General features: G+C 42.3%; 1 protein-coding gene across 1 annotated transcript; it reads left to right on the top strand.

The window, feature by feature from the left end:
- The first annotated feature begins 1,900 nt into the window (after positions 1 to 1,900).
- Positions 1,901 to 27,333, top strand: LOC148877278 (protein TIC 21, chloroplastic-like). Its single transcript, XM_088984184.1, has 4 exons — positions 1,901 to 2,377; positions 2,547 to 2,804; positions 26,048 to 26,251; positions 27,002 to 27,333. The coding sequence occupies exons 1-4, from the start codon at positions 2,078 to 2,080 to the stop codon at positions 27,113 to 27,115; spliced, it is 876 nt and encodes a 291-aa protein (XP_088840310.1). The 5' UTR covers positions 1,901 to 2,077; the 3' UTR covers positions 27,116 to 27,333.
- Positions 27,334 to 27,723: the final 390 nt, after the last annotated feature.

A 27,723-nucleotide genomic window follows, 5' to 3' on the forward strand; every position in this document is an offset into this window, starting at 1 on the left:
ACGTGTGATCCAGTTGTGGGTGCATCTGGTTAGCTCAGGTCTCGCCTATGTTGGTGTCCATTGATGGGGACAGAACCATTTCACCATGCCGACCTGCCTGAACTTTACCCCCTGTGTTGATGTTACTCAAACCATGCAATGTCTATGCCATTGAGATGCGTGTGAGAAGGGCCTCAAAGTTGGATGTGTATGCTTCGCGGAGGTCTGCCCCATGTATCTCTTTACCTCAAGGCCCGACCGTTTTCATGGTAGCTTTTCGGTGGTGCTACCGAACACGATGTGATAGGTCTACTCCTGATGTTGGCGTGTGTGCTAGGTATCCTTTCACCATGCTGGCATGCGGACTTCACCTCGCTGTGTGTGGGTTACTCAAACCTAATCATGGCTTATGCTCTGTTGGTCCTCAAAACTACACTTCACCTCGTCGGTTCAGGCTACCTCTTTGCTCCAAGGGGGCCCCAATGTGTTCTGCCTCAAGGAGATCTGACTGCAATGTGAGTGCGAGTGTGGCAACTTTTACCCATAATGTTGCCGAACATGCACTCGCTTTGTGATGTGTGATGGTTGTTGCGAATGTTCCACCTATGTGAGCTGAGCATGTCCTCCTGATGCGTTACTGGTGTAGGGCCGCGATGCTCCAACGACTAGTGTACTCACTTTCCTAACATTCCAATATTGTGGCTTCAATTGATGACCTATTTGATGCAAAACTGCCACTTCAATGATATTTCTTGACCAATCGTCGACACCAACCAATTTCGGACTGCTGTCCCTGCCTTAGTTGTGCCTCAGACAAAGCTACGAAACAATGGCTCATCCGTCATGAAACCAAGATGTAGGCGCACCGCCCACACCTCACAAAAATGAACAGCAACTGATGTCTGTGAGGAAGCATGGCACTCCCCCACTCAAATTGCCACAATATGCCTTCCATGAGATGGCCCATGCGTCTGCCCCCGCATGAGCGCTGCTTCGGGGTCATTGAAATGGAGACACGATGAATGGCCTCTTGCCAAGCCTGATGTGTATGCTCGCTTGCTTGTACCCTAGTGGAAGTGTCGAGGGACCGCACCCCACGATGTGTTGCTTGTCGAGATTACTGCTTCAATTGGCTCTGTATGCTTTTGCTTTGATACCAACTGTCACGAGGGTAGATCTACAGCAAAAGGAACCCACGTGGCGTCTAGGCCAAGGTAGGGCAAGACAAGCCTGATGTGTGCTTAGGGCTAGGAGTTGCTCGATGTGATGGCTCCACCAAGTTCAGTAGCATTGGATCATGACCTCAGTACGCATGGTTGGGGCTCTCTGCTGGCTTTGGCCAGTCAATGGGAGGTGCTTCTTACGTGCTAAAGGGGGACAACCATGATGAGAGGTGACTAGGTGCCAATGAGAGGGACTCTTGCATGCCGATGGTGTAGGCACCTGATGTGCCGATGATGTTAGGCAACCTCTGGGCCGGAACACACCCATGCGCTATGGGCAACAAGATAGCTCAATCAGCTCAAACACGAGGCTGGTGAGGTGTAGGGACGTGCTTAGGCCAGACCCACGTGTAGAGCCTCCCTACCATGACGGTGGCACAGTGCCAGTCCATATACTATCCCCATAGGCAAGTGTGTGCCCATGAGGAACCCCGGTAGCCATGCTAGCCATTAATCAGAGTTGCCCCATAAGGGAAGTTGGTTTAAGAGTGCCAAGGTCAGGCACCCAAGGAGGTCAATCATCCCTCCTCAAAGAGTACGTTAAGCTTTTTGAAGTCTGCCCCAAAATAACATCACTTCTCCCAAAAATTTTATAAGCAAAAATGATGCTGTCCCTTAACGTTAAGCCCGCCGTAAACAAAACTTATGTCTTACCGTGACAACGTGGTAATAAATGGCCAGTAACCACGATCCACGAAGATTTTCATTGAGTGAGTCAGCGGCTTCATGACTGTACACAATTACAATAATCCACATCCCTTTTTACACTTGTAGTTGGTAGAAACTAGGAACGAATTCGGGACTCAACCCCCAGCTTAACCTGCATCTCTCCTCTGCTTCCTCACGCACATATTCCCGCCGGACCCGCCTTCATAATGCAGACGGTACTGCTACCCGTAGCAGCTCGTTCTCACGGAGGAGCGGCAGCAGCCCTTTTGGCCGGATCCTTACATCCTTCTTACTCCACTCGTCTCCGTCACCGGACGCTCCCCTTCCGTCGCACCTCCGACCTTCCCTTATCTCCTCTCCGTTCCCTTGAGACGCGAACCAATTCTCCTTCCTTTTATATTTTTTTCGCCAAGGGAGACACCACTGCCTTCGCCTCCGCTTCCGGTCCTTTGTCCCCCTCCTTCCCTTCCCCAACCGACGAATCCGAAAAGGCCAAACTCGCTCAGGTTACTCTTTCCCTTCTCCTCTTTTTCATCTTTTCAATTGAGGATCTAAAGCCAAATCACCCGAATGCGATTTCACCTGTTTGTTATTTTGAAATGCATTAGCTTTAGCTTTATCATGTGTATCTCTTCTTTAATTTTCGAATACTTAGATTGTGGTTTTAACGTTTAGGTGGTCAAGAGACTAGAGAACACTTCGAGGTATTTCAAGAGGTTGGGTGGTTTAGGGTTTTGGGGTCAGCTGGTTTGCACTGTGGTGGCTGCTGTGATTCTATCATTCTCGGTGGTTATTACTGGGAAGATCTCATCACCAGCTACATTCTATGCTACTGCTGGAGGTATCGCTGCTGCATTCATTTCGGTCTTTTGGTCGTTTGGTTATATCCGTCTTTCCGACAGGCTTCGGAGAACTGCCAACGAGCCCGCAAAGGTACGACCAGATTCTGTGTAAGGTCCCAACAAATTGTTAATGGAATCGGTGCACTCCTTATCTCTCACATTGTTGTTATGAGATTCAGTTCAATATAGAAGAGAAAAGGGTAGCACTTTCATCAGAATGTATTGTAAATTTATGCCAAGAATATTTTGCAACAGAGTTAATTAGGATGCAATTCAATCTGAATATGCATTTGATTTGATTCTTTGGTTGGAATGACTGCACATTGGATTCTGCAGTGGCAAGCCTTGCTCCCTGTTGGGTGCAAGCTGAGATTTTTTTTTTTTTTAATTTAGAAAGGTAAAGATCAATATAATATGCATTAACGGAGAAGCAGAAGTGCGAGGGAGAAGTTTCCTCATCACAGTTCTAGCCTCTAGGGAAACACTAAGATCACCATCAAAGATTCAAAAACAAGGATATTGATACAATCCTCTTCTCCTCTGAGAAGAGAGGAGGGTTCCCTTGATCTGTAATGCTGAAGCACCGCTCAAAGAGGGGTTCAAAACCTACTCACGGAGAAGGCACAAAGTAAAAGTAAAGGATAGAAATAATAAATGATCTATTAGGTAGGTGACTAGGTGATTCGAAATATATATAGAGGGTCCCTTCGGACCATTACAACAGAAAGATATGATTGCAAATGATTGCCATGATGGGAGAATGGTTGCTCCTAACAAATCTTCAACAGTCTCAGGTGCTTGCCCATGTGATTTGAATAGGCTCTGTAGCTTAGAGGCCATATGTATCATGCAGGTGAATCCCATGTTGCTTATTGGATCTTCTGCCACATGTTCTTTGCTATCAACAGCTCTTAACATTCATGCCCCGTTAGCCACAGCCTTGTTCTCAAGGCTGACATGGGGAAATTCATAGTGGAGGTCCTCCCAATGCTCCTAGATGGCTTCCATAGCTGTCATCCCTTCCTATTGAATAAAAGCTTGGTAATATGTTGGGCTGCTGCACTTCTCATTTCTACAATCCAAGATGGCTTTTGGGTAGGGAAGAAGAAGTCCATTAGGCAAAAGGGTGGTGAGGCAGGTTGGGTTAAGTGGTTGGTCCCAAATTTTTGACTTACCCAAGAAACATGGAAGACGGAATTTCCAACCTTGAGTTGCAAGTCAAGCCTATGCATGATGACACCACCTTCTTAAAATGCCGAACACCCTGTAGTATCCTGCTGTCAGTTTATGTGAGTGGCATGTTTTGATGCCTTCTGGTGTTTGTTTGCACTTGAGAAGGTAAGAAGGAAGAAGGCCTTCAAGTAATGAAATGATCTGGGGTATACTGATCCTTGCAAAATCATGGGCTCCAGAACATTGCACAGGAACAGATCTCTCTCTCCAGGAAATGGCTTCAAATATTTATATCCATCAAGATGTGATCCATTCCCAACAATGGTTGAACACATTTAATGGGCTGTATGTCTTGCCCATATAGTATTTCCCTGTTCAAGCTCCTGACAATCTTTCCAACTGGTAGCTAATACAACCATCTCACCATAACCAAAGCCATTGATGCCATCAGGATGTTTGACCAAATGCTGCTTGGTCTTTGAATTGCAGTCAACAATACAACCAAAATACCACTTGTCTTCCAACGGCCAATAATCCTTGCAAATCAAGCCAACATTTGTGCCTAGGTCAATGTCTTCAAAACTCAACTCATCTCTCTGTTTGAATTGAAACAGAGAAAGCATTTGGGAGTCAAGTTTCAGGCCATAATCTAGAAATTTGTTCCTTCTTGCACCAATGGAGCTGTTCTCATTGTGACCACTGCCTTCTCTCAAGCAAGGGCCATCAAATCTGTGACAAACACTTGTTTCCACACCACCTATGATCAGCTCCACCCAATCAAACACGTTCTGAACTTTGTAAAATTTTCCATATCCCAAGGTGTCAAGCAAATGATTGGCCATGAACTTGATATTATTGGTTCATCAGACCACAGTTCATTCTCAGCAAAGCACATGGAAAAGCATTGCACATGATTCCATTGATTTGCTTCTCACTCCCTTTTTGCCTTGACAGCTTGTACAATATACATGCAAACCTGCAATGTAGTTCCTTGTCTCTTGAGATCAACTCATGTGAGAAAGTTAAGCGTGGCATCACTCCATATTTCTTCAACCAGAATATTGGGCAGAAGCTGGTAGTCTCAACTTGCAAAACAGGTGGTTCTTGGCCACGCTCTTGATGTATGATTCCAACAAGAGGCTGTACATCTCAGAGTGGATGTTTTCAATAGTGATGTGGAAGCCATAAAAAAACATGGGACTCTGAGATTTGGGTTTTGAGGCTTTTCAAAATGAACAAATGATAGCATTTTTTTTTGATCAGTATGAATAAATGATAGCATCTCAAGCAACAAAGAAAGCCATGACCCAGCAATCAAGTCTTTCTTGCCAAATGTTAGGATTTTCCAGTGATAGAGATCTTAGGGGAGATGGACAAAGCAGTTCAGGAATGTTTTTTTTGACTGGGCGAGGAGATGAACAGTTACAGATGACAATTAATGGAACCTCAACAACAAGATTGTTTGCTTAGCCTCTCCCTCGCTTTAGGTGCCTGGTTTGCTTCAATAATCTGTAATGTTTTTAGATATGCTTCAATAATCTGTAATTTTGAGGGCCAGAAATTACCCAAAACAACACCCTGCCCTTATAACGTCTTTGAATCATGGCCAATGTGTTCTCTAAGGAAGACCTTCTGGTTGTTATCGATTGTATTGATGAAACGGTTAGGAAGCTGGTGGATCTCAGCCAATGATACATACCTCTTCTCTTGACTGGGAAGAGAAAGGCTTCCTCCTTCTTGATGCCAACTCGAACTTCTGGCTTTAGGTCTTCAACAAGGCATCTGATAGGGTAGATAGCAGGAGACTTGCATGCTCTATTGGGAATGTGCTGCAACTCCTTCCGATGCCTGTAGTAGAGAGGACGGCGAAGGGCTGTTTGAGCAAGTGGCATACCACGGCTATCTCAACCACTCAAAGTAGCAGAGATCTTTTTTGTAACAAGGTAAGCAATGTTGACAGGGGAGGGGGTTCTATACATGGGTTTTGAGGGTTTTGGGTTATGCCCAAAGGCAACCTGACATTTGATGCTAAAAGCAGGGGATGGGTGGTCTGATGTGGAGGCAATGGCTACTCGATTCCAAGATCCAAGAGGAGGATTGGGACCTAGACTTAAGGGCTGCTTGAGAGTTGAGAGTGCAAAACACTGTTACAGATGATAAAAGGGGATTGCAAATAGGTGGAGATGAGGAAGAGGGGCATGGTGAATGGATTAAGTTATGATGAGGTCTGTTCGAATAGGTTTCTTTCTGTCTTTAGGGAGGGGAGCGATGACTGGGGTTGAGACATCAGAATAGATGTAGATGCGATGATTAGTAGACTGGGGTTGGAAGACTAGTGGGTCTTGGCTTGGGGGGTGAAGGTCTTCACACTGCCCTTCTGAACCCTAGCTACTGCTTCACCGGTAGAGGCTACTAGACTCGGCGCTATTTTTAAATCTTCTGCCCCATTCAATGCTCCCTTAGGATGGGAGATTTACCGGAAGTGATCCTCCGGTGGGAAAAACAGGTTGAGTCTCTCCAGAATCTTGTTGAGATGGGAAAGAGTCTTCTCCTACAATTTCTCCACCTTGCTCAAACTCTCCTCTAACTTGCTCATCCCTTCCCTTGGACTGAACAGATTTGATACCGTTTGATACAATCCTCTTCTCTGAGAAGAGAGGAGGGTTCCCTCGAGGTGTAATATTGAAGCACTGCTCAAAGAGGGATTCAAAACCTACTCATAGAGAAGGCACAAAGTAAAAATAAAGGATAGAAATGATTGATGATCTATTACGTAGGTGACTAGGTGATTCAAAATATATATAGAGAGAGGGTTGCCTTGGAACATTACGATGGAAAGCAAATAACAGAAAGATATGATTGCAAGTGATTGTCATGATGGGAGAATGGTTGTGCCTAACAAAATCTTCAACAGTCTCATAACGGTCTCAGGTGCTTGCCCATGTGATTTGTATTGGCTCTGTAGCTCAGAGGTAATGTGTATCATGTAGGTGAATCCCGCGTTGCTTATTGGATCCTCTGCTACATGTCCTTTGCTATCAATGACTTGTAGAAGATAAGCAATTACAAACTAAGGAGCTGTCCCAGATAATTTCATCCCAATTACAATTAGCGACAAAATGAAAAAAGTTAAAACCAGCAAATCTGTTGGATATTGATACCCATCTTGCAATGCTCCTTTCCACCTATCACAAGTCAGGTGACATACCCATGAAACACCAAAGTCCAAATAGCTTCAGAAAGTGAGACCACACCCTCTGTGTGTAGCTACAATGAAGTAACAAATGCTGCACTGACTCCACTTTCTAGCCACACAGAAAACAACAATTTGTAATAACCAAACCTCTAACTCTGAGATTATCAATTGCGAGAATTTTCCACTTAATGGCTGTCCAAATGAAGAATGTCACCTTTGATGAGATTTTAACCTTCCAGATCCTACTCCAGGGAATTGGAGTACCATCAACCCCTTCCAGAATGCTGTAAAAAGGATCTAACTATGAATTTGCCTGAACTATCCCCATTTCACCACAAATAAACTTTCTCCAAAGGGTTGAAAGTGAACATTCTATTAAAGGAAATTCTTTATCAGCTTTTGTATGACATTGCTCTTCTTACACTTTTGGTCCTTGATTGGTTCATGCCCATTATGGCAGGCGATGCACACAGTAAAGCCAATAGGGTGCATCTCCTTTAGCCAACATGATACTAAAGGGGACTGTTTGCATTCTACTTGCAGATACTATGATAAATTCTATAATTCAACTCGATTCTGAAATCTAGCTGCAAACGAACTATGGGGTTTTGGGTGGTGGATTTTGTCAGAATGATTAGCATGCTATGCTAGTAATCCAAATTTTATGGGATTGGATTTTAGCATCCGATTCTATAAAATTTTAGAATGCTTTCAAAAATGGCCCTAGAGTTTGTCTTGAGCTACTTCTTTACCTGGTATTTTTTTTATTGATTGATGAGGGGAAATTAAATTTGGGTCCAATATCATATCGAAATCTCACTTTTGTTGATATCTTATATTGCAATAATGGGATAGTAGGTTCGTCATCTTTTCCCATGGACTTCTACTCTCCTGGATTTTGACTTTTTTTAATCCTTTGGAAGGTTGGGTATCCAAATCTTAACTTCAATTTTATTGATTCTTTTATCCTATGTTACAATTCTGGGGTTGGAAGTGGAAACAAGGAATGGAAGTGAAAAAGCAATGGTTCTATCCCCCTCCACATCAAAGGAGTTGAAAATTCACTACAGTAGAAAACATGGGAAAAATCAATATCTCGACATTGATAATGAAGTTTAAGGCATTGGAAATGGAATATCAGTTGGGAATGATGGACTGCAATCAGCAACAGGTAGTAAATACAGAGGTTACTGGTGAAATGTTGGCTAGAAAGTATGGCCTTCTTATTTATTTATTTATTTATTTTGATGAGGAAAGTATGATTGTTTTTTTTCCCTTTTTGTTCATCAATCACAAGTTTACAGAAGACACTTGGAGAGGCATGAGTTGCGACCTCTCCAACCTTTCAAATACTAAAAAAACACACAAAAAAAAAGATTACAGCTGAGCCCAATACAAATGTTCCCTCGTTGCCCCTTGCTTGGCTAAACAGTCAGCCATAGCATTAGCAGATCTCCCTACCCATTGTATTCTAACATACAAGTTTCTCGTCAAGCATTTGAATCTTTTAAGTTCATTTCTGAATCACCAAATTACAGCCTCTGGATTCTGTAACCACCCCCCACAACCACCTTAGATTCACCTTCTATTAGTAGCTGCTCCACTCCTATCTGTACAGCAAACTGTACCTGTTGTAGTGCAGCTAATAGTTCTGCCCTCGTGGAATCCCCCTCACCTAAAGGACCTGAAAAAGGAAGAGCCACAGAACCACTTCCATTACTTATAACCCCTCCCATCCGAGAAGGGCCTGGGTTGCCCAGTCTACTCCCATCAAAATTTAATTTCAGGAAGCCTTCAGGTGGGGGTACCTAGCTCATGTGCATCTTTGTCTTCAATGAGGAACTGCTTGCCACTTCTGCCCAATACCTCTACAGGTCATTAAAAGAAAACTGCTGAAATAACTCCAAAGATTTTAGCCACACCGTAGCCCTATACAGGATACAGTCCTTCAAATCTTGTTAGCTTCACACCTTCACAATCAATAATTTCATTAAAAAATCAAAGATGGGAAACAACCTCATTTTGACAGAAAACCAAAGGGGATGATAAAAATACATTAGTAACCTGTCCAAACGGACATAAGAAACATGAGAAGAAAGTATGGTAATTGCCCATGAGTTTGAAGAAACAAAACCTAAGGGCAAATCACCACGCGAAGAGATTCTAATGGACTGAGTAACCAAGGTGATGGTTTAAAGTTAAGGCTTTGAGGGATTAAAAAGGAATTCTTTTTAAGAATCAAAATAGGGTAGGGTTTTGAAAAGGGAAAGGCAGAGCATGAAAGATGGATGTAGGTGGTCACCAGCTTTATTCAAGAAACTGAGGAGAAGGTATAGGTGGATGGTGATGCTTTGAAAATGGATCAGTGACAGATGATAATCTAGAGAAGGAATCACATCCTACATCTCTAGCAGTTTTTTCTCTTCATTAGTTCAATGAAGATGTAAATGGTGGAGGAATATAGCTGGTTGTAGCCATAGATGATGGAGGAATGACAGTCACAGATTGCATTGAGAGACTCTGTTAGGTTACTGCATAACACACGAGGCCAATTTGAGGGGGCCTAACCTCCTATTATAGAGAAAAGGCTAGAAGAAAAGAAGGAAGAAAGATAACTTTTCAGGATTCAAGGAAGGATACTCCTTAGTTGGGGATTGCTCTTGAAAACGAAATTGGGCTTGGCTTTTCTGGGACCAAGGATGTCTGTAGTGGTTTGGATGGTGGTAGAGATGAATACCAATGGAATTGAAGGTTTGATTGTTGATGCAGGGACTTGTGACCTAGAGACTTTTGCTTAAGTGATCGTTGGTAAGTTGGCAATGGACTTGGGTCAGAAGAGCTTTGCAACTATTGTATTTTTTTGATAAATAACTTCAAATTTTATTAAAACTGAAGGTGATTTTTTTTGAAGAGAAAAGAAAAATTTTATTAAAAATAAAAAGAGAGTACAATCTGATTAGGTGTCAAGGTGACACTCCAATATACTTGGTCCAAATTAAAAAGATTCGCATTACAAGCTTGAATCTCAAGAAGATCCCAGAAGTTTTCTATGAAGTCTGAAGTATTAATTTGCTCAAATTCTTGAAGAGATAGGACCCAGCTTGTGACGTGCTTTCCAACCGAAGCCACAACCACATCAAAACTCTTATCTTTATCCTTGAAAAGCCTTCTGTTCCTTTCGCACCATAATGTCAAACACATTGCAAAGGGGGTGCAGCTCCAGATAATTTTATCTTTCTTGCTTCGGTTCTTCCTCTGAACCTTGGCCAAGAAGAAAATATCTCTGCTGTTGAGGAGGGCTGGAATATGGGGACTCCAAAGAGGAAAGAGTAAAACTTTCATATGAAATTTTCCACTTCGCATGAGATGAACAAATGAAAAGCAGTTCCCTCCTCCGACTTACATAAGTAGCAGTATCTAGCCATGCTGAAACCTCTGCTCTTCAAATGTTCTATTGTTAGAATACTGTCCAATGCAACCAGCAAAGCAAAAGCTTTAGCTTCGGAGGGACTGGATTCCCCCACACTCCACTTATTTGATCAGTGGCCATTTCTTCTTTTGATAAGAGGTTATTGGGGTCTGGACATACATTTTGAAGAATTTGTAGGAGATCCAGACAGGCCATTAGTCTATCGTCTCTTAGACCTCTATGAAAACCAAAGTCCCAATTGTGACCCACAGGGAATAAGGGAGGAACAATGAATTTTGACACTCATTTTTGTACAAGGAAACCAAGTATAAGGAAAGAAAGAGATCCTTTAATAGGCAAGAGCCAACCCAAGTATCCTCCCAAAATTTAATAGAAGCCCTTGAGCAAACATCATACATGACAAAATGGAGTAGATGAGGTAGAATGCCACGAATAGATTTCCATGGTGAAGCTAAAGTAGTCCGATTAGATAAACTTGCACCCCAACCATTTCCCAACCTACCATGTATGCTGCCTACTACTTCATGCCACAGTCTTTCTTTTTCCAACGGCCACCTCCATAGCCATTTTCCTAATAGAGCCATGTTCTTTTTGTCAACACTCCCAATACCCAACCCTCCCTCTTGGATGCTTCTATAAACAACCTTCCATTTAACCAAATGATCTTTTTTTCCAACATCCGGCTCTCATAAAGAGTCTTTCATCACCTTCTCAATTTGTTTGCCTCCTTTTGAGGGATCCTAAAGACCGGCAAATTAGCATGCATATGGATTTGATCAAAGTAATCCTTCCTCCTAAGGATATATAATTCCTCTTCCAAGCTGCCAATCTCTTTGCACACTTCTCAACAATTGGGTTCTAGAACCTACTCTCTTTAGGGTTTGCTTCTAAGGGAAGTCCTAAGAAGGTCAAAGGCCAACTAGCAATGGAACACTCCAAAATATTTGCTATGGTATTTAATTCCCCTTCCTCCAAATTAAGCCCCACTATACAATTCTTCTCAAGATTAACTTTCAGGTTAGAATCAAGCTCAAACTTCCTCACCAAAACTTGCTCTCCTCCCTTGCGGAAAATTATAATATCATCTGAAAATGGAGGTGAGTAATTGGGACCTCCAATCTTCCACCCTTTAATTTTATTATGCCTGTCATCCTTTGAGATCATTCTACTAAACACATGAGCTATAGGGTGAATAGAAAAGGTGAAAGAGGATCTCCTTGATTCAATCTTCGACATCTTGGAAAAAAGTCTCTAACAATCCCGTTAATCAAAATAGAATAGTGACAAGAGTTAATACAACCAAAGATCCAATTACACCTTCTCTTCCCAAAACCACTACATTTCATTACCTCGATAAGGAAGGCCCAATCCACCAAGTCATATGCTTTCTCTAGATTCAACTTACACACAAGGCCTTTCCTCCTTGGTCTCTTCAATTCCTCTACACATTCATTAGCAATGAGAATTTGATCAACTATTTGTCTCCACTGAATGAAAGCCCCTTGATTTTGACTAATTATGGCTGGAAGAACTAAGGGTCTGTCTGGTTTGTGGGAATAGGGGTCCAGACTTGAAATCAGAATCGGAATGGTCCAACTGTTTGGTTGGGCGTAATTGGGATTCCATTCCCATTCCTGGTGGAATGACATTCCTCCATTTGAGGGAATGACCATTCCTTCCCCTCCCCTGGGAATGAGAATCCATTCCAACCAATTTTGATTCTGATCCAAACAGATGAGGGGAATAGACCTTTCTGATTCTGATTCCGATTTTGATTCCGACTGTGAACCAAATGAACCCTAATTTTATTCTCAATGAGAGAAACTTGGCTATGATCTCGTAGATGCTAGTTACTAAACTTATTGGTCTAAAGTCCTTTGGATGATTGACATCAATGTTCTTTGGGACAAGGGCTAGAAAGGTTGCATCACCCTTGGACTATCGTTGAAGAGGCTGGAAAATGCAACAAAATTTCGGTGAGATCAAAAAGACCTAAAGGAGCAAATAATGGTCATGTAGTTCATGTAATTAAAGCTTTTCATCATTTGAAAGATGGTCTCCTTAGAGCATGTTCGTCTAATAGATTTAAGAGAACTTATAAGAGGAAGGGGTTGAAAGTCAAAATCAGAAATCACAAGAATATTGGAAGGAGTGGTCATATGATCAGGTACAAAAAGGGTTGGGTAAGGTGGAGATGGGTTTGAACTCGGATTTCCAAAAAGTCAGTCCAAAATGAATGGGGAAGATACATTAGGGAAAGAGTCTGAAGCGTTGAGGGTTTTGCTGGTGATAACTCTGATATTGAGACAGAGTTGTGGTTCCTTTCTAACCGAAGGGGTGAGGATTGCGTGACCCTGAATTAGATAGTGCCTTAACTTTGTTCCAAGGTTTGGAGAGGGTTTTCTTGGATCCTTCAAAGAGAGACAATCGGATTTAGACCCTTTCCCCATCGGGTATCTTTACCCGTTCATCCTTTTTCTTGTCCTTAAATCCATTTGGGTGATAAAGAGGTTGGAGTAAGCCAATTCTGCCTAGGATTGGTGGTTTCTGCTGGGAAGTGTTTTTGGAAAGGATTAACACCTCTGACCTTCCCCAAAGAAAGAGACCTAAGTGATGCTTATTCCCTCATTGATGTATTCTGTGCAAGGCTAAGGGTGAGTCCTGCCATCACTTATTAATCTCCTACCCCTTAGTATCTTCAATTTGGGTTTGGTTTCTTTCCTTGTTTGGGTGTAGGTGGAACCCCTATCAAATATACAAAGCCTATTTGACCCCTTCTTTGTCAGCTTGCAGAAAAAGAGGGGTCGAACTTTATGGAGGTGGATCAGGGCTGCTGTGTGTTGGACAATATGGAAAGAGAGAAATCAAAGAATCTTTGCAGAAAAAGAGAGTAGGGATGCTCTGATTGAAGTAATCACGGTTAGAGTGGTCCATTGGGTGGAAACCTTAAAATTATTTGAGGATATTTCTGTTGTAGATTTGTTGAGAAGTTGGAAGGTAGTAGCTGATTCTGCTCCTAATAAGGTTGTAACAAGTTCTGTTAATTATCCCCCAAAAAAGGTTGTAACAAGGCCAAGCTAGTCTTCTCCTACCAATGGTTTTATTAAGCTAAACTTTGATGGCAGCTGTGAAGAGAATCTGGGGCCCTACAGGAATTGGAGGAGTTTTCAGAAATGAGGATGGCAGAATTATTGGCCTTTTTTCAGGACTGGTTGGTGTGGGAGACTCTTTGAGGGCTGGAATTTTAGCTGCTTTGGAAGGGGCTCAAAAAGTGAAGGAGATGAATATTAGAAAACTAATAATTAAAGGGGATTCAAAGTTGGTCATCAGCTGGCTGCAAAAGGAAGAGGATCTGGGTTGGCGGGAATACATTAATGAAAAAAGAAGGTTTAAATGGTTAACACAGGAAATGGAAGTGAACTCGAATGGGGTGAAAAGAGATGCCAACTATGTTGCTGATGCACTAGACAAACAAGGGGTGGGAAGATAACAATTGTTTTGGTCTGTGTTGTAACATCTTGAACTCATTGACCTACCTCTAGTGGGAGGAAGTTTTACTTGGACAAATAATTAGGATAATCCAACTCTTGTCAGGCTAGATAGATTTCTGGTTTCTGAAAACTGGGATGAGCTCTTCCCTGATTTCAAGCAAGTGATACTTCCGAGACCCGTCTCAGACCACGCTCCAATCCAGCTGATCTGTGGTAGTAGGAACAGAATCGAAACTCTTTTTAAGTTCGAGAATGCATGGTTTGAAGAGGCTGACTTCCTGTTGTTATTAAGATCATTTTGGTGTGAAGTGCAGGTGGAAGGGTCTAGTTCATTTGTTTTAGCGAAAAAGTTGGGGGCAGTTAAGGAAAACTTGAAAATCTGGAAAATGGAAAATAATTAGAACTCAGGAACATAAAAGAGAGCTTGTCTTAGCCTAATTGATGAAATTGACAGAGCTAAGGAAACAGGCCCAATTTCATAAGAGTTAGAATTGAAAAGAATTCAAGCAAAGGCAATTTTTGACAAATTGGTAGTCAAGGAGGAACTGAAGTGGATACAGAGGGCCAAATCAGAATGGCTGAAAGCAGGGGATAGGAACACTCACTATTTCCATAAGTTGGCAAATGCAAAAAACAGAATTTCTACAATTAGCAAGCTTATTTGGGATGAAAAGGTGGGTGAATCGGTTGCAGAAACCAAAGCAATTGCAACTTCTTTCTATAAAAACCTTTATAAGGAAAATTGGAAATGCAGACCTTTCCCCATAAACCTTCCTTTTAAAAGATTGAGTGAAGATCAAGATGTTTCCTTGAAAAACCTTTTTTTGAGGAAGAGATTAAGATGGCAATCAGCAACTTGGACAATGATAAATCTCCTGGGCCTGATGGGTTCTCCAACATGTTTTATGTTAAGTGTTGGGATTTTTGTGAAGCAAGATATTCTAAATGCTTTTCAGACCTTCCATTCAAGTGCTTCTCTACAAAGGAGTTTGAACAATGTATTTATCACTCATTCCCAAGATTGAAGGGGCTGTCATTTAAAAGATTTTTGGCCAATAAGCATTCTGAACAACTTCTATAAGATTTTGGCCAAGGTCTTAGCTAAGAGGATGAGGGGGGTGTTAGATTGTGTGATTTCAAACAATCAAAGTGCCTTTGTGCCGGGTGGGCAAATAATTGACTCGGTTCTAATTGCAAATGAGTTGATAGACTCTAGGAAGAGAGAGGGGATTCCTAGTCTGGTGTATAAGCTGGATATAGAAAAAACTTACGATCATGTCAATTGGAGATGCTTAGATAGAGTTTTGGAAAAAATGAATTTTGGGCAAAAGTGGAGAAACTGGATGAAAGTTTGTGTCCTCTCCCAAATTTTCCATTCTAATAAATGGCCAATCAGCAGGTTTCTTTGAGAGTTCTAGAGGGCTCAGGTAGGGAGACCCCCTCTCCCCCCTTCTCTTTATTTGTATTGCTGAAATTCTCTCTCTTTAGTCAGAAGGCAGCTGACTCGGGCTTGTGGGAAGGGTTTGCAATCTCCCTAGGGGGGCGGGAGTTAATATCCTTCAATTTGCAGATGATACTTGATACCTTATGCTTCATTGATGCTTCTCAGGAGCAACTGGAAAATCTTCTTGGGATTCTCAACTGGTTTGAAGTAGTGACAGGTTTGAAAGTTAACCTCAATAAAAGCCAAATCATCCCAGTGGGTCAGGTTCCTAACCTGGGAGAGTGTGCAATATTATGGCTTGTCGGGTGGAACAACTTCCTGTGAAATATTTGGGCCTTTCATTGGGGGCTAAATGCTCTTCTTCAACCATTTGGGATCCAATAATTGAAAGATTGGAAAAGAAATTGTCTTCATTGAAGGCAAAATACCTTTCCTTTGGAGGTAGAGTGACCCTTCTAAAAAGTACTCTCTCCAACCTTCCTACTTATTTTCTCTCCCTTTTCCCTATCCCATCAAAAGTGGCAAAAGGAATAGAGAATCTCCAAAAAGAATTTCTTGTGGAGGGGTTGGGAGGAAGAAAAGAAGATCCACCTTGTGAATTGGAATCAAATTTGTCTCCCTAGGGAGGAAGGGGGCCTAGGCTTAAGAAGGCTTAAGGTGACTAATTTGGCTATGCTTTGTAAATGGATCTAGAGATTTGCCACTGAAAGGGGAGCCTGGTGGAGAAGCCTGATAGCTTTTAAATTCAGGGTTGAGTGGGGAAACTGGAGAACAAGAGATCCTCCTCTTAACTGGGGCTACTCTTTATGGAAAAGCATCATTAAGCTCTTCCCCTTGTTTGATGGGGGAATCAGTCTCAAAGTTGGTAAAGGGGACAGGGTTAGATTTTGGAAAGATCATTGGTACTTGGATCATCCCTTGGCTGAAGAGTTTCCTCTTATCTATCAGTGCACCTCCAATTAGAATGCTTCGGTGGCTGGTTTATACACAGTCTATGGCAACAAGGTGACATGGGTTCCCTAGTTTAGAAGAGGTCTTTTCGATTGGAAAGTTCAAGAAGCTACGAGTTTGCTGGAAACTTTACAGGTTCAAAACATCGACTTTAATCAGGATGATCAGTGGAATTGGACCTGGTCCAAAGAGGGTAGTTTCTCCGTAAAATCTATGGCCAGTAGACTTAGTAGTAGAGTGGCAGTGGGGGGCTTTCCTTCCAAGCAGGTTTGGAATTCAGTTAGTCCATCAAAAGTAAATTTCCTTGTCTGGACGATGGCCTTAAATAAATGCCTGTCCAGAACTAATCTAGAAAGAAGAGGCTTGCAGATCCTGGATAAGTCTTGTGCCCTTTGCGATGCACATCTTGAGTTTACCTATCATCTCTGCATTCACTGCCCGTTTGCTGCCTAGGTGTGGGGATATGTTGGGTCATGCCAAAGTCTGTTTAGGATATGCTCTGTAGCTGGAAGATCAGTAATATGAAGAAAAGAGGGAAGCTGGTCTGGACTTCCATCTTGACAGCAGTGCTCTGGGCTATTTGGTCTGAGAGAAAACAACAGAATTTTTAATCAAAGAGTGAGAGGGCCAGAGGAAATATGTCAGATGGTTGTTTGTAAACTGATATCCTAGATTTCAGTCACCCCAGAATTCAAACATGTAAATGTAGCTCAGTTATTGAGAAATCAGTCAATTTGGTGCTTGTAATGGGGGGGTTCTCAGGCTTGCCTTGTTGGCATGTTCCTGTTTTGTACTCTTAAAGTTTTTAATCTAATAAATTTACCTTACCTTTTCCAAAAAAAAAAAAATTGTTTGGGGAGAGTTAAACATAGTTGTCAAGGCGACAAGGTGCCCTTGGAGGCTCGCCTCGCCCAGTCACCAGGCAGTTTTGCATACTGTGTAATAAAATACTTTTGTATTGTTATTTTTTTGAGATTATATTTTATAAGATAGACATTATTAAAGAAAAATATTAATTTTTTGTGTTTATAAACTAATTTCTCTTTATTATTTTCTTATTTGTTAGGGTTTAATCAACACAAATATTGCTATGAACAAATAAGTAAGGGAAGAACTTAAAATTTTGTCTAATCAACACATTTCTTCTTCCACTTCTTCTTCTTCTTCTTCTTCTTCTTCCACCTTTTCTTTTCTTCTTTTCCTATATCAAAAATAGGGGTTCAGCCCCTATATTTTTTGAATTTTCTTTCCTTTATTCTTTTTCTTCTCATAAATATGTTGATTTTCTAGACTTAAACACGAAGTTTAGAATTTTCTTATGAAAATTATGGATAGTTATTAAAGAAAGTTGGTTATGGAACCTAGGGAACTACCCTAGGATGTGTCATTTTTAATTAAAAAAATCCATCGCCTAGGCGACAATGCGCCCCCCTTGTCAACTAGCCTCGCCTTGGCGCCTTGAAAACTATGGAGTTAAGAGAGTTTATCTCTCCCTTCTCTTTGTACTTCTCTATTTTAGTTAATGAATGTTTTTTCAGTTATTCACAAAAAAAACTCTGATATTGAGACAGAGGTGGTATTGGAAGTTGATTGAATTTTGGATGGATGGTTGATGGGATGTGGATAGGATTTGGGATGTAGGTGGTTCTTGGAGGTTTTTGTGGTGGGTTTTTTCTGCTTGTCAGTAGTTCTGGATGTGGGAAGGTCTGTTTTTGGAGATGTCAACTATCAAGGAGGGCATTTGGTTTTGGGGGTTATGATCTCATTTCTTGTGGGCGATAATTTCTTATCAACTTGAACTCCACCAGTGTGGGCTTGTCTTACACCACTGGTCCCAAGCCCAGATAAAGGAGGGTTGCATAAGGTTGGCAACCGGCACTAAACTTTTGCCAAACTCTTATCATCATGGATCCTGATTTGTCTTTTTGTGCTCATGCTAGGGCATCATCCAGAAACAATGTACCACACCTTAACATTAGTGTCAAATGGGCAAAGGTATGCTGCACCCATAATTTAACAATGGTTATGACATTAAACAGAATGGAATGGTGAAACTGGATTCATGTAGCCGACACCATATAGTTGAGATAAGGCTTGAATGATGATGGGTTATGTAGTTTCAAAGGGAGGGCAGCGGTTTTGGTTTTATATTGAAAATTTTAAAGGGGTTTTTCTTGGGTTATATGTAGTTTTATTGGGTTTTGACAGTTTATTTATTTATTTATTGGGTTAGGGTGTGGAGGAGTGAAGTTTGTTGTTAAAGGATTGAAAGCTTTTGTTGTGTCAGGTATGGGCATTGATCTTTTGGGTGCAATATCTTGTCATCTTGCTGTTTTTTCTCCTCTAATAAAATTTTCATTTTTTTATTTATTATAAAAATGATATCTTATCACCTTTCCTGTTTTTTCTTTTTATTTTAATAAAAGATTCAATTTTCTTTGCAATAAATAAGTAAATAAATAAACTTTCATTGCCATGCCTATAGTTTGCAGTAGCCTGTAGGAAAATTTTCATGCTATGATGTATGATCAACCTCAATTACTTAGACCCATGGATCTTTGCTACATAACTGATTATACAATTACCATGGATGTTTTCAAGGAAGCTTTGGTTCATTGTCTTCCAGAAGTATGAATCTTTCGTTGGATCACACTATGAATTTTGTACAAGTTATCAATTTTAGTCAGTTTTTTTTTTTTTTTTTTGTGTGTGCGTAATTTGAATCCTTAGCAAGAAAACACCAATAAAAAAATCCTCAGCAATCTGAAAGAGCACTGTTGACTTTATTGGAATTCCACTAAAGTAAACAATGATAGAATTGCTGATATTATTAATAGAAAGTGCTACTGCTTCTGCAGAAATTGAGAGCTTCAAGGAAAAGGTCATTGTTGAGAAAGATGGCTTATCATTGTGTCTGTGACAAAAAATTAGGCTCCATTTGGACAAGCTTTTTGTTATGGATGCATTCGTGGGAAGGACATACCGCCGCTGGCAGCGGCAATGAGGAGGGACCCACGTGACAGCTTATCTTGCCACGACAGCTTATCTTGCCAGCTCTTACCTTATCCCATCTATTCTTACTTTATCTATTAGAAATAGGAGTTAAGTTCTATTCTTAGTAGAAGTTTGTTTACCTATTAGAAGTAGGAGTTTGATTTGGGTTATCCTAGCCTAGTCGAATTCAGTAAGGAGTCACCTCTTGTAATCTCCTATTTAAGGAGCTGTGAATTGGAAATAAAGGCATTCAGTTTTTTCAGTCAAAGGAAGAGTGAGGAGAGTTAGGGTGATCTCTTGGACAAATCACCCATTAGGTTGCCACAATAGGGCCTGCACGCAGAGGGAGGCGCAAAGGGAAGCTAGAGGTTCTCCCCGTGGACTGACCCGTGATGAGATCTTACGCCCGGTCCCATAACATCTTGGTATCAGAGCCTACCGTCATGGGAGATCTGGAGCCGCTATCATCCAGGGTCCACGAACTGGAGCATAGGCTCGCAGAAACCAACATAGAGGTTCGTGAGGTCAAAGACGATGTCCGGGAGCTGTGACGCTTGTTGGAAACGTTTCTCTCTTACAAAGAAAGGAACTTTGAGGGAACCGCCACCACCAACAGTCGCCGACCGGACTGGGCAGAGACGTCCAACGAACATCAGATCCCCGCCCCGACAGCCACAGTTATTCCCAAGTATAGTCGGCTAGAATTTTCGTCTTACAACGGCACCGAAGACCCATTAGGATGGTTATAACATTGCGAACAATTCTTCCGTAACCAGCGCACTGATGGCAAAGACAATGTCAGTTTGGCCGCCTTCCACCTAACGGAAGAGGCACAACTCTGGTTCTACCGTCTGGAGCAGGAAGAACCCGGGCTCAGTTGGGAGCAATTTAAGTCGTATTGCCTCCTCAGGTTTGGACCCCCGTTGACAAGCAACCTGCTGGGCGAGTTAATTAACCTCAAGCAAACTGGAGCCGTGGCAGAATACCAACGGTAGTTCCAAACTCTTCTCGCTAGGGTAGCCTCGGTACGCCCAGATCAGCAGGTAGATATGTTCACCGCGGGGTTAGCAGAACCCCTAAGGGTGGACGTGGAGATGCAACACCCTCCCAACCTGGTCACAACGATGAACCTCACACGCGCCTTCGAACGGAAACTGCAGCTCACCCACGGAACCCTCAGTATAGGTCGGCTAGCAACGACCTGGGCGCTTTCGAAGATAGCAGGAGTGTCTCCTTCTTCAACCGCCAGTAGGGAACAGAGGCCTACTGGTAGCCCTTCTAGATTGGCATCAAGTATAGGGAGTAGCAGGACAACACCCCCCATTAGACAATTGTCCCGAGCCGAGATGGCAAAACGACACGCAAGAGGGCAGTGCTTCAATTGCGATGATCTATACTCCTCTGGGCACAAGTGCAAGAAGCTATTCTGTCTTCTGGTAGACGAACCCGAAGAGGACGAGGATGAACGTACAACATCAGATCCCGAGATCTCCCTCCACGCAATCACGGGGATCAAAACCTCACAAACCATGCAACTAAGGGCGCTGGTAGCAAGGAAACCAGTACGCATTCTCGTAGACTCTGGAAGCACCCACAACTTTGTCAGTGAACAGGCTGCCCGCCAGTTAGAATTACCGATGGAAATTAGGCCGCAATTGCAGCTAGCCGTGGCAAACGGGGAAAGAGTTCACAGCCCCGGAATCTGCAAGGACACCAAAGTTCAGGTCGGATCAGAATCTTTCCTTGCTGATTTATTCGTACTCTCCTTGGATGAATTCGATATTGTCCTGGGAGTCAAGTGGTTGATCACTCTAGGGCCAATCCTATGGGATTTCAACGCCCTAACAATGACATTCCACTTGGATGGAAAACCGGTTACATGGCAGGGAACCAGGATAAGAACAAAGATGCAGTTGCATACACTTCAAGGTGAGAACTTGTGCACAACAGATATGGAGAGGCTTCTCATGGATTTCTTTGTAGTATTCCAAGAACCTAAGGGGCTCCCCCCGTCTAGAGCCTGCGATCATCGGATCCCTTTGCTAGCCAGATCAGATCCCGTCGTCGTCCGACCCTATCGCTACCCACACTGACAAAAGGATGAAATAGAAAGGCAGTGTGCGGATATGTTACAGCAGGGGATCATCCGTCCCAACCACTCCCCCTTCTCCTCTCCGATTCTGTTGGTACCCAAGCAAGATGGGACTTGGAGATTTTGTGTGGACTACAGAGAGCTTAAAAGCCGGACGGTCAAGGATAAATTTCCTATCCCCATCGTAGATGAGCTATTGGACGAACTCCATGGCGCCCAATACTTCTCAAAATTAGACCTCCGGTCGGGTTACTTCTAGGTTCGGATGACTCCCAAAGATATAGAGAAAACGACATTCAGAACACATCATGACCATTTTGAATTCCTAGTTATGCCATTTGGCCTCAGCAACGCTCCTTCCACGTTCCAGTCCCTAATGAACGAGGTATTTCACTCCCACCTCCGCAGATTTGTCTTGGTATTCTTTGACGACATCCTAGTCTATAGCAAGTCGTGGGTAGAACATGTGCAGCATCTTCGGATCGTTTTTGAACTCCTGCGACAACACCAACTCTTCCTTAAGCGATCCAAATGCTCCTTTGGGGAACGTCGGGTCCTTTACTTAGGACATGTGATCAGTGGGCAAGGGGTCACTGTGGATGACTCCAAGGTTCAGGCGATCAAGGAATGGCCCAGACCGCAATCCGCCAAGGCTCTCCGTGGGTTCCTAGGGTTGATGGGTTACTACTGCAAGTTTGTACAAAATTACAGACTTTTGGCGGCTCCGCTAACCAATCTGCTCAACAAAAATGCCTTCCATTGGGATGATACAGCCGATGCAGCCTTTGCGAGTTTAAGAGAAGCCCTCTCCTCCACGCCGGTTCTACAGTTGCCAAACTTTGAGCTCGAGTTCACAGTTGAATGCGATGCATCCGGCACCGGCATCGATGCCATACTACAGCAGCAAGGACATCCAGTTGCCTTCTTCAGCCGCAAACTGGCTTACCGCCACCTTAAATTACCTGCCTACGAACGTGAACTTATTGGGCTAACTAAGGCAGTGCAGCACTGGAGGCCATACTTATGGGGAAGGTCCTTCGTCGTCAAGATGGATCACTACAACCTCAAATATTTGTTGGAACAACGGCTTACCACTTTGCCGCAACAACATTGGGTCAACAAATTACTTGGTTTCGATTTTCGGGTGGACTACAAGGTGGGAACCTTGAACCGTGCAACAGATGCCTTGTCTCGCTGAGAAGAAGACAATATGCTCCTCCACGCGATCTCCCAACCCCGAGCCACCTTGTTGGAAGACATCCGGAACACACTGCCGCAATCACCGGAGTGGAACGATCTTGTCCAGAAAATACAGTCCGGAACAACCAACCCAAACTGGTCCATGCACGATGGGTTGGCACTATACAAGGGACGGATATATCTCTCAGCCGACTGTCCCTTAATTCCCTTCGTCATCTCCAGCATACACAACTCCACGCATGAAGGTATCCAGAAAACATTGCACCGCATCCACGCTGATTTCCACTGGCAGGGTATGAGGGCTTCGGTGCGGGACTTCATTCAGAATTGCTCTATGTGCCAACAACAAAAGCGGGAAAACTTGCACCTAGTAGGCCTTCTCCCACCACTTTCACTCCCAACTCAGATCTGGGCCGATATTTCCATGGACTTCATTGAGGGCCCACCATATAGCGTGGTTTCAGTTGCCCACGCCTTCTTCATCCATATTTTCCGATTGCATGGGCTACCAGAATCCGTCGTCAATGACAGGGATCCGATTTTTACTAGCACCTTCTGGAAGGAGCTATTTCGACTGTAGGGAACAGCCCTAGCCTTCTCCTCCGCCTACCATCCGCAGACTGACGGCCAAACGGAGGTGGTAAATCGAACAATGGAGATGTACCTCCGCTGTTTTGTGGGAGACCAGCCACGGCGTTGGGTGGAGTACCTCTCGTGGGCCGAATACTGTTACAACACGTCTTATCACTCCTCTCTTGGCATGACTCCCTTCCGGGTTGTTTATGGTCGGGACCCTCCCCATCTATTGTCTTACGAACCCGGTTCAACACGGTTGGAAGAAGTGGATCGAAGCCTACAGGACCGCGATGCCCTCCTAGCCGAATTCTCCCTACGCTTACAGCAGGCTCAGGCACGATGAAGAATGCCTACGATCAGCGCCACAGAGAAGTAACCTTTGAACCTGGACAGTTCGTATGGCTGAAGCTCCAACCCTATCGGCAACATTCCCTCAGACGTAGAGCTTTCCCTAAACTGGCTCCCAAATTCTACGGGCCCTTCAAGATTTTACGATAGATCGGGAAGGTTGCATATCAACTCGAGCTACCAGAACACAGCAGACTCCATGATACCTTCCACGTGTCCTTACTCAAGCCATTTATAGGGACTCCTCCTGATAAGGTACCTCCCCTACCACCCTTAAAGGAGGGCAGACCCATTCTCCGACCTCGGGCTCTTGTTCGGTCCTGCGTCAATCGGGGTACCTTAGAAGTCCTAGTGGAGTGGGACGAATTGCCATCAGCTGAGGCCACCTGGATTCCTTGGTCTGATCTTCACAACGCCTATCCAGATCTCGAGCTTGGGGGACAAGCTCGTTGCCTAGGAGGGTTGTGATGTTATGGATGCATTCGTGGGAAGGACATACCACCGCCGGCAGCAGCAATGAGGAGGGGCCCACGTGACAACTTATCTTGCCAGCTCTTACCTTATCCCATCTATTCTTACTTTATCTATTAGAAATAGGAGTTAAGTTCTGTTCTTAGTAGAAGTTTGTTTACCTATTAGAAGTAGGAGTTTGATTTGGATTATCTTAGCCTAGTCGAATTCAATAAGGAGTCACCTCTTGTAATCTCCTATTTAAGGAGCTGTGAATTGGTAATAAAGGCATTCAGTTTTTTCAGTCAAAGGAAGAGTAAGGAGAGTTCGGGTGATCTCTTGGACAAATCACCCATTAGGTTGCCACAATAGGGTCTGCACGCAAAGGGAGGCGCAAGGGGAAGCTAGAGGTTCTCCCCGTGGACCGACCCGTGACGAGATCCTACGCCCGGGCCCATAACACTTTTGCTTTTGAGCTTTGGGCTGTGGGAAACAAATATGAGCCATAAAGTTTTTAGAGCATTTGGTAGTAATTGCTTTTGAAAACATAACCATCTAAAGCCAAAAAACTTTTAAGCCCTGAAGCACAAAGCCTAGAATTGGGGATTTGAGCTTTTGGGCTTTAAAAACGCAAATCCTGAAACTTATCCCATTACAACCTTAGTGGCTGTTAGATGCCAAAGGGTAGGGTGAGATTAAAATGATTTGCTCCTTCATCCTTTCAAAACTGCAAGCTCTCCTAGGGGCTGTTTGATAGTGGCTGAAGTGGCCGAACTGAATGACCTACAGCCTTTTCTTTTAGTGGTTAAGATAATTGAATAATAGAATATTTGAGAATTTAGTAATCAATATAACTTCAGCTTCAGCAATTAAGGAGCTCAGACCCTCGTTAACTTAGTCACTAGAAGACGAAGTAATGAACCATTCAGTTCAGCCATTTCAGCTGTTATGAAAAGATCCCTTAGTTAATTCCTTAGGCAGTATGATGACACTGTTCTGGTTCTTATTGATTGGATTAAGAACGATGGTAAAATTGCTAATGAAAATTGAGTGGAACTCAAGCAACACCTGATAACAGTTGCCTTTGGTTGCATTGTGGACACCAACAAATAGAAGTAAAATAATTTTCCTCATCATCCTTTTTTTATACTTTTTTACCTTTTTTGTGCATGTGTGTTTCTTTTCTTTGCTTTTCTCTTTTCTGTTTCTTTGTGTTGGGGAATAGAGTAAGCTTGTAGTATCCTTGTTGTCTTCGTCATCTCCTTTTTTGTGTTTTTATCAAATGAAAGATTATAATGCAAGATACAGATACCCACATGGACATAGATAGAGAAATGGGGATAATCACTCTCCATTTCATAAAATCCTGAATAATACCGTACAGGTATCCCATATTAGATATAGTTTTTTTGGGTGCTAAATGTCATTTCTCAACACTTATGTTTTGCCAAATTAATTAAATTTCCAACATTTACAGATTATTATAGTACAATTTGTTTAAATCAATGCCATTTTATATATTTTAAAGTGTTAATGCAATAAAGTACATCTAAAAGTGTCCATGTAACGGTTATCCAGGTATCATAGATGAAAGATGGATATACGGTTGCATTCATGCCTTTGAAGTCCACAAACTCTTAAAAAGTGTTTAGAATTGAAATAGAGGAAAAATTGAGATGCCAAGGTCATGAACTTTTGCTTTGTCAAAAATGGTTGGGATGCTCATAAGCTTCAATTAGGCTTGTAGTTAGTGAACTTTATTCCTCAAGATGACAGTCTCAAGAAATTTTAACCAATACGTCATATTGGCCTTACAAGACATACCAAGTTTCTGAATATTATGTGGTTAAATGAGCATAATTTATAAAGGGAAGGGAGAAGAAAGAGATGTTGTGTCTGAGGTGATATCACTTCACAAAAATATACGAATATCTAGTGTCTACCGAATGAAAATAAATTCCCATACATGTCTTGCATATGATTTTGCAGGCTCCTCCACGAGCTGAAGTGGTGAAGAGTTTAAGGAATGGCATAGTGGTAAACCTTTTGGGATTGGGTGCTGCTATTCTAGGCATGCAAGCTACAGTTGGATTATTGGTTGCCAAGGCTCTTACTTCCTCAGCAAATCCCTACTACCAGGGTATCTCTCCTGGTTATAGTCCTGTGCTAGCCTTGGATGTATTCTTAGTCCAGGTACACTTCCTAATTTCTATATCCAACTTGCAAGTCTGTATATCAGCTTTACCCATTGTTTATTTTCTTGAAGTTTCTTTGTTCATCTTCAACACATTATGCATTATATATTTAAGGACCTCAATCTGTTTAGCAACACATCAATGTTGTATGAAGATAATAATAGTCTCAAAATGGAGGGACATGACAAGCAATTATCTAAGGTTGTGTTTGGTACCATAACCACTTGCAATATTTTAGGTTGGCCAATACAAATTTTATGAGATAATGAGAATGTATTTTTTCTACGACAAATGCTTTGAGTTATCAATACAACATTTGGTACCATCAAATTTGGTGTTAGTATAAATGCCAACATCCAAACCAATGCCTATATTTTTAAGGAAGTGGTTATCTGGTGTGATGTGACAAGCTAACTTCTCAAAAATTTGTATTGAACAACCCAAAATGTTGCAAGTAGAAGTGACAATGGTACCAAACACAACCAAAATAGTGGCGCATTTTGAATTTCCAAATATGCTTGCATATTACCTTCCATATGAAGTGCTAGGCAAACCTGGGGGGTATTAACGGCTTTACATCGATTTCCAATGTCCAGAGTTGAGTCCTGATAGAACAGGTGAATTTCTGATTGTGCCCATGATTAATTATTGCAATAATGCCTAGATAATTGAGTATGGAGAATTTAGATAGATGTTAAGTGCAATAATTCTTTTTATATCTACCCCCTCATTCTTCTATCTTTTGCAGGCCTCAGCCAACACTATTCTATCCCATTTCTTGGGGCTTGTTTTCTCATTGGAGCTCCTGCGTTCAGTAACACTATCACCTTCCGAAGGGGTTCCAGTTCCCAAATTTGCCTAAGCTTCTGGCCTTTTTAAGCCTTGAAGAGATTTATATGTTGTCCCAGTGTGGAGTCAGATTGTCTTCAACAAAGGGACTATTGCGAGTTTTTATACCAAAGTTGAAAGTTGAAACTAATGTAATTCTAAGAACGTTTACTTGTAATTTAAGGGGGCATATTTCTTCTATTTGCTTAAAAGAATAAAGTGGCAAGGTATGGCAGAATTTACCATCTTCAATACAATGTTCATGGCTAATAAGAAAGTGAGCCAAATAATTCATATTATCCAATCTTACAAAACGAAGAATCCGAAAACAATACATATAATAGAACATTTTAAATGGTGGCGTTTAGTTATACTGATAAAAAACGGTGGCGTTAGACCGTTAGTTATTATGAATTTGTTCGATCGTTGGGAGCCCCGTTAGTTATTATGATAGTTGGATTGGAAGTATCTTGTATACTTGTATGTTTTCAATGCGAGGCTGGATGGCCGTGCTTTTTTGATGTTTGTAATCTCGAGTTTTTTTTTTGCTTTTAGGTGTCTCAACTCTCAAGGTATTTAGTCGCCTAAATCTCCCATAGGGGCTGGGCTGTTTTTCTTTTTTCGGAATACCACATCCGCATA

Source organism: Nelumbo lutea, chromosome 1 (genome assembly GCF_056320005.1).
Source record: "Nelumbo lutea isolate HS-2025 chromosome 1, American lotus-T2T, whole genome shotgun sequence".
NCBI lineage: Eukaryota > Viridiplantae > Streptophyta > Magnoliopsida > Proteales > Nelumbonaceae > Nelumbo > Nelumbo lutea.

What these genes read in the sequence shown, in the direction of transcription:
- LOC148877278 (XM_088984184.1), top strand. Translation starts at nt 2,078, where the DNA reads ATGCAGACGGTACTGCTACCCGTAGCAGCTCGTTCTCACGGAGGAGCG. An exon ending in CTGCCAACGAGCCCGCAAAG is followed by an intron (nt 2,805 to 26,047) that starts GTACGACCAGAT and finishes ATGATTTTGCAG; the next exon opens with GCTCCTCCACGAGCTGAAGT. An exon ending in TGGATGTATTCTTAGTCCAG is followed by an intron (nt 26,252 to 27,001) that starts GTACACTTCCTA and finishes TATCTTTTGCAG; the next exon opens with GCCTCAGCCAACACTATTCT.